This window comes from Miscanthus floridulus, chromosome 4, assembly GCF_019320115.1.
Source record: "Miscanthus floridulus cultivar M001 chromosome 4, ASM1932011v1, whole genome shotgun sequence".
NCBI lineage: Eukaryota > Viridiplantae > Streptophyta > Magnoliopsida > Poales > Poaceae > Miscanthus > Miscanthus floridulus.
In genome coordinates, this window is record NC_089583.1 from 6,913,986 (window position 1) to 6,921,956 (window position 7,971).

Here is a 7,971-nt window from a genome sequence, read left to right on the forward strand (position 1 = left end):
AAAGTTAAGAACGAGATCAACAGCTTCGAGGAGGCGCTTAATTTGCCTCAGTTGTTGTTGACGTTCCATCCTTCATGTTAGTCGCTAGCTTGTACGGCAAATAAAGGATAAATAAGGTCAACCGTGGAGGGTCACGTCCTGTCATTTTGTTTACTTACGCTACGAAGAGGCCAAGGATACAAACGCAGTAGACAAGGAAGAAGTTACCTTGCATGCCACAGGGGCATGGTGATTCATCATGGACGAATAACAGTCAAGGAGACATGCATGTAGATACGGGCAAATATCATCAAGAAAAAGACAGCTGGTTGATATAGCCTAGCGAGCCAGAAACCAAGTCAAACCTCATAGCTTTGACCAGGCATAAGCATGCATGAACCTTCGTAGCTCAAAACCCATGTTCTGCGACAAAGTTCAGTACGCAAGAGCTAGCATCCGCCGCATCACATGTGTATATATATATAGAGCCCTATAGCTACTTTCATGTTGCAAGAACATAAAGGAAGCAGGAGCTAGCATCCATAGATAGCAGCTGTGCTACTCTAGCTATTGATCAAAGAGTAACAAGAACCAGATTAGATATAGATAGCAGCTGATCAGCAAGGATATCTAAACTGAACCAAGCAAGCACTTATTGTTGCATGCTGACAAGCTCTCCATCGTTGGTGGTGCAAGAAGAACAACACTACATGGCAAAAGAGATCATAGCTGGCGGCGACCATGGCGAAGGAGACGAGGTGGTGCTTGTGGGAGACGAGGAGGAGGAAGAAGACATGCTTCCCGGGTTCCGGTTCCACCCCACTGACGAGGAGCTGGTCACCTTCTACCTCCGGCGGAAGGTGGCCGGGAAGCGCCTTAGCATCGAGATCATCAAGGATTTCGACATCTACAAGCACGACCCATGGGACCTTCCAAGTAAGTAGCTAGCTAGCTTGCTTGATTATGCAATATACACAAACTCATGCATGTGTGATGATTACTCTACTTGAATTTCATGCAAGATCGTTTTTTATATGCTTGCAACAAATAATCAATGCATGAACTGAATGAACAAATAAAAATTGTTGCTTGGATTGGAGATATAAACTTTGGGCTTTGGAGCAATATAATGATGGATAACTGATCACTGATGCATGCATGTATGCAGAGTCGAGCTCGATCTCGGGAGACAAGGAATGGTACTTCTTCTGCCTGCGGGGGAGGAAGTACAGGAACAGCATCAGGCCCAACAGGGTGACCGGCTCCGGCTTCTGGAAGGCCACGGGCATCGACCGCCCCATCCATTCCGCCACCTCCGGCCGCGCCGGCGACCCCATCGGCCTCAAGAAGTCGCTTGTGTTCTGCCGCGGCAGCGCCGGCAAGGGCACCAAGACGGAGTGGATGATGCACGAGTTCCGCCTCCCGCCGCGCGCCGAGAGCGCCCACACTTTGCCCAGCGAGCAAGAGGCGGAGGTGTGGACCATCTGCCGGATCTTCAGGAGGAACTTCACCTACAAGAAGCACCCGCAGCAGCAGATCGGCGGCAGCAAGGTGTCCGCTGCCGCGGCCGTCGTCGTGCAGCCCGGGGAGTATAGCTCCGTCACCGGCAGCCTCGAGTCGGACACCGGGGACGAGTACACGAACGACGTGCCACAGCCCCCGCTGCAAGCCCCGGCGGTGATAGACACGACTACGACTACGGCTACGGCTACGGCCAGCAGCAGCAGCAGCTTCAGCAGGCCCCAGTGGAACAGCCACGCGCTGCATGCAGCGGCCACGGCGCCTCTGCCGTCACCGACGATGGCCGCGCTCCACCACGGAGTGCTCAGTAGCCCTGCTGCCGGTGGGCTAGACGACATGTACTACAAAGATGGGTCCAGCTGGGACGACATTCACTACAGGAAACAGTAGGTATGCCGAGTGCCTGAGGTTTTGCCGAGTGTATTCCATCGGGTACTCGGCAAACTTGTTGTGTGCCGAGTGCCACCGTGGAAACATTCGGCAAACATGTTGCACTCGGCAAAAATCCTTTTTGCCAAGTGCCTTAAAGTAAATACTCGGCAAATAATAACGAAACACTCGGCAAACATCAGGCACTCGGCAAAATAGTAGTGCATGCGCCGGCCGTGCAACGGCCGCCAGCTAGAGCGCCCTGCCGTTAGCTCTTTTGCCGAGTGTCCATTAGTGACACTCGACAATGAGAGTCTTTGCCGAGTGTTTTTATCTGGTACTCGGCAAATAGGTTCGTTTGCCGAGTGTTTTATTTTGGCACTCGGTAAATTAATAAGTTTTTTTTTCACCTCTGGTCTTGAAACTTTTCTACTCTCTACATATAACATGTGGTACTCCATGTTAAGATTTGGTATATTTCTGATCTGTTTGCTATATTTAATTAATTTATTGTATTTCAAGGAATTTTTTTTTGGTATAAGTCAAATTTAAACTGCAAGTGATTCAAATAATAGAATAAAATGAATAGAAAAATGATATTCATGTTATTGAGTCCAGTGTGAGGCCTTACCAAGGAAATGAAAAGAAATTTCGAACATCTGGTTCAGGAAACCCGACCACGAACGTGTGGCCGAATGGTTTTTAAATTCTAAAAAAGCAAACTAAGTCTGAAAATCATGAGATTTGTCAATATCTCTTGATATCATACATGGACGCCATGGTAAAAATTTGAGAAGGTTTCGCACAATCAGTGACGTACGATTTTTGCAAACCAAAGTATCTCAGATGGAGAATCGTAGAGTTGAGAAGGATTCGGTAAGATTTGGAGTCAAAGTGACGGTCGAATTAGGGTTTGACTTCAAAACTTTTTGTTAGGCAATAGAGGACATAGATTGATTCATGTGTAATTTTGGTAATTTTTTGGATCCGTTTCATAATTTTAATTTATTAAGGGCAATTATAGAATTTTAATTAATATACATTGAATTTGAGCGACAACTGCATGAAATAATAAGTTTTTTTTACTTTTAGCCTTAAACCTTTTTCTACTCTCTACATACAACATGTGGTACTCCATGTTAAGATTTGGTATATTTCTGGATCCGTTTGCTATATTTAATTAATTTATTGTATTTCAAGGATTTTTTTGGTATAAGTCAAATTTGAACTGCAAGTGATTCAAATAATAGAATAAAATGAGTAGAAAGTAATATTCATGTTATTGAGTCCAGTGTGAGGCCTTACCTAGGAAATAAAAAAAAATTCGAGCATCTTGTTTAGGAAACTCGACCACGAACATGTGGCCAAATGGTTTTTAAATTCTAAAAAAAGCAAACAAAGTCTGAAAATCATGAGATTTGTCAAGATCTCGTGATATCATATGTGAATGCTATGGTAAAAAATTGAGAAGGTTTCGCACAATCTATCCCGTATGATGTTTACAAACCATAGTATCTCAGATGAAGAATCGTAGCATTGAGAAGGATTCGATAAGATTTAGAGTCAAAGTGATGATCAAATTAGGGTTTGACTTCAAAACTTTTTGTATACGCAATAGAGAACATAGATTGATTCATGTGTAATTTTGGTAAATTTTTGGATCCATTTCATAATTTTAATTTATTAAGTTCAATTATAGAATTTTAGTTGATATACATTGAATTTGAGCGACAACTGCATGAAATAATAAGTTTTTTCTCTTCTGGCCTTGAAACTTTTTCTACTCTCTACATACAACATGTGGTACTCCATGTTAAGATTTGGTATATTTCTGGATCCGTTTGCTATATTTAATTAATTTATTGCATTTCAAGGAATTTTTTTGGTATAAGTCAAATTTGAACTACAAGTTATTCAAATAATAGAATAAAATGAAATAATGGAATAACATTCGTAGGAAAATCAAATATATATTGTTAAGTGAATTAGACAAGGTATTTTCAAAGTTCTTCAGAATAAATTTAGAAAAACACGTTACGGAGAAGGAAAAGAAGGAAGGAAAATGAAACAAAAACAATGTTTGCCGAGTGCAACTGATCTGGCACTCAGAAAAGTTTGGAGGTCAAAAGTGATAAAAAAATATGGTTTGCCGAGTGTCAATAAATGACACTCGGTAAAGGTCTTTGCCGAATGTCAGGACGGATGGCACTCGGCAAAGATTTTTTAAATTTTTTTAAAAAACCCCTCTTTACCGAGTGCCAAACCGGTTGGTACTCGGCAAAGAATTTTAAAAAATTAAAAAAATACTTTACCGAGTGCCAGATCGGGGGCACTCGACAAATAATTTAAAAAAAAAAACTCTTTGCCGAGTGCAAGGCTAGGTGGCACTCGGCATAGAATTAAAAAAAATAAAAAAAACCTTTGCCGAGTGCTAGATCGGGGGCACTCAGCAAAGGGGGGATTTAACCCCGCTGGCTTGGCCGGCCCACACACACCGCACACACGCACACACGGACGCGCTAGCGCCGCCCGCGCGCTCGCGCCAGCACAGAGCTACCCGCACACCCGCACGCCCGCACCAGCGCCGCCCCCCGCGCCACGCCACCAGAGGAGGAGAAAGAGAGGAGGAGGAGAGGAGGAGAGGAGGAAGAAGGAGGAAGAGAAGGAGGCCGCCGAAGTAACGGCGCCTTTGCATCCGGCCATCTCGTTCGCCATTCTGCAGTGGTGAGCCCCTATGCCGTCTCCGCCTGATGGATATGGATGCATGAATAGATTAAGATGTCCTGGTTAGGGTGCCTTTGTGGACGCTGGTTATGGTGCATAGTTGCAAATCTGAGGTTTAGTATGGATGGATTGTGGATGCATGGATTGATGTTTGTCATAAATTAATATAGCTTATGGAATATATTAGTAATGGGATACATATTCTAAATTTGTAATCCCTGATCCTTGCTTATTCTGATTATGTTGCTAGGTGTTCCTTACATAATCTTGTGCATGTTGGCCATCGTGTCGTTCATATATGTGCATGTCGGCCATCGTGCCGTTGGTTTTCTTGCAGGTTTTGGAAACCTCACCATGCAGGGGAGGTGCTGCCGAAATTTTGTATTGACAGTTTTATGTTTCTTTTTTTACAGAGAAGAGCCCGTCGGAGCAGAGCCAGAGTACCTCGACGACCCCGATTTCTTGGTTCAAACAGAAGGTACCGTCCAATTTAGCTCGTACTTAGTTTGACATTCTAAGTTACTTGTACGTGCGAATAATACAACGATGTATCCTGCTTGAGCTTGCAGGGCCAGAGGGATGCGTCTATGCATGCCGAGTTGAGACAGGTTGCCAATGGCTTTGCCTATAGGGTTAGGTCATTTTCCGGTTATGACGTGAATGGATATCGCTTTCGCACAACAAGCTACGAGTAGAGTCGGCCCAATAGAAGAACCACAAGTTCTGAAGTTTTTACGCCTAGCATTGATGAGGTCGAGTATTATGGAAGAATTGAAGAAATATACGAACTTAAGTTTCATGGTTCCAAACCTTTTAATCTGACATATTCAAATGCCATTGGTTTGATCCTGAAGCTACGAGATGGACATATTGTAATCTTGGTCTAGGCGAAATTCGACAGAATTCCGTCTTACCAGGAGATGATGTCTATATTGTGGCCCAACAGGCCATGCAAGTTTATTATCTCCCATATGCGTGTCAAACCAAAAGGCATCTTAAGAGTTGGGATATTGTGCACAGGGTATCGCCACACGGTAAAGTGCCTATCCCAAACGATAAAGATTACAACTTAGACCCAAACACATATGATGGAGAGTTCTTTCAAGAAGAGGGATTAGAAGGGAGGTTTGAGATAGACTTAACCAAAGCGATCGGAATGGAAGTAGACAATGAAACAGTTATTGAAGAGGACGCTGGAGATGAGGTGCAAAATGTGAAGGACTTACAAATGCTTGAGCGATTACATTTAGACAATGACAATGGCAACATTGCTCATTCGGATAGTGTTGATTATTTCGACATGATTGACAGTGATGATGAGACTTATGATGCAGCTAATCCCGATCATGAAGATTATTTCTAATACATGTAGTACTATTTTATTTTGTAATTATGTTTTGTTTATTTTGCAACTCTTTCTAAGTACTTCTTGTTTATCTGTGCTTATTGGTTTACTCTTTTTAATTGCAGGTGATTGAACAAAGATGGTGGGCGGTGGGATGGGGAAGCTAACATCCTTGTACCGAAGGACAAGCACCACTACACCGGGGGAGAGTAGTAGGACGAGGAGCCGCAGGAGGGAGCCGTCGCCTGCCGCCCCGTCGCGTGAGGAGGAGGAGGAGCAGGTGCCCCAGGAGGACGTCGAGGAGGCGTAGGAGTACGCACAGGAGGACGAGGAGGAGGAGGAGACAGCAGGGGGTTCCGCTTCCTCTAGTTCATCGAGCGTCTACTTGCGAGGTCCCGCGAGCCTCCCTCAGTGACCGATACCTCGTGAGAGACGCCCGCTGATTCGACTCGAGGGGGAAAAGTATGCAACTTTTGATGTTATTACTACTTTATAGGATATGTTGAAAATCAAAATAGAAACTAATATTTTTTCTTAATCACTTGGGCAGGAACTAGACGATTGTGGTGAGTGGAGGTGCTCACACATGCCATGTCAATGGCATCCTCGGTCTTCTGTGCAAGGAGCACTTCCCTGGCCTGGTTGAGTACGTAGGAGTGATGGGGCCGGCCTACTCATTTGACCACTATGCCGCCGCCCCTGATGCTGCAGATTAGGCCCACAGGGTATTCAACAACAAGGCAAAGCGGGTGAAGCAAGAGCTGTGGGTAAGTCCTTCTCGCACTACATTGCTCAATACATCGCATTCATTGGACATTCTTGAAATAATGAATGGATATATCGTGTTTGTATGCACGATTTCTTTAGATGCCAGGACGGACATGAGGCCAGGGCGGATGCGGTGGCTACCAAATGCTGCAAAAAACTCGTCGTGCACATGCATTACGAGGCGCACATCTAGGCCGTCGTAACTTACCATGGGACCGTCCTTGGAACAAAGGTCACCAAAAGGGATGCAAGGAGCATGACGCTGACCCGGGACCAGTACCTGCAGGTAAATACAAAACATTAATATAGATTCCGTTTGAGATTAAGTAGGCTTAATTTCATCTTCTGATATGTCAGGTACTTGATGGCCTGTAGATGATTCCTTATTGGTGCGACGTGCATCCCCAGTGCTGGGAACAGATGGTGGACAAGTGGTGCTCATGCGAGTGGAAGGAGACGCACAACTTGTGCTAGGAGCAGCGTTTGATGATGCCAGGTGTAGCACACCATCAAGGCAGCCACAACCTTAGTGGATACACAGAAACATGGGTACGCGAATTCATTTATTTATTCTAACGCTCAATTCTGCATGATTTCTAATCATCTTGCTGTTTTTCTCACAGTCGGCGTCACATGGTGGCCAGCCTTGCTCCATCTTCAAGGCATTTGCTATGGTCCACAAGGGCAAGGTGACATCCGATGTCAACTACAACCCAGAGGATGGGCCCGAGGCGTACAGCAATGCGACCGTCCACAACCGCCTCAGTGAGTACACATCGATGGCAAGGGAGGTCCATGGCCATAGTATGATCCGAGCACCAAGGACCTTGATGGAGAAGTCCTCATGAGGGTGGGAGGAGGCAAGAAGCATGGGCGGTACTGGATTGGCGACGGCGCAATCGACTCGGCCGCTACTCCCAGTCTCTCCCAGATTCGAGCAAGCAGCATGAGCAGGAGCCCGGCCATACGACCTTGGCAGGACACTTCACACCACCGGGTGGAGGCACTCGAGGTTGTTCCTAGGTTTATTCGTCGTTCATTGTTTTTTCATACCTTTCCTTTGCATTATTGTAACATTGGGGTGAATATATTGTAGTCCTAGCTGGAACAAGAGAGGAGGATATGGGAGCAGATGCAGGCGAAGATGGAGAGGGTGGAGGCCGAGCGGGAGGCCGAGCAGCGGAGGATGGCAGAGATTTTTAGTACATGCAAAGTCTTAGTGCCGCTACGAGTGTAGTTCCGCCACCTTCGCTATTCGCTCCACC

At 45.3% G+C, this 7,971-nt stretch overlaps 1 protein-coding gene across 1 annotated transcript; it reads left to right on the plus strand.

The window, feature by feature from the left end:
- The first annotated feature begins 429 nt into the window (after nucleotides 1-429).
- LOC136547981 (transcription factor JUNGBRUNNEN 1-like) lies at nucleotides 430-6,071 on the plus strand. Its single transcript, XM_066539656.1, has 4 exons — nucleotides 430-915; nucleotides 1,148-1,886; nucleotides 5,007-5,071; nucleotides 6,064-6,071. Exons 1-4 carry the CDS (start codon nucleotides 642-644, stop codon nucleotides 6,069-6,071), a joined length of 1,086 nt encoding a protein of 361 aa, XP_066395753.1. The 5' UTR covers nucleotides 430-641.
- Nucleotides 6,072-7,971: the final 1,900 nt, after the last annotated feature.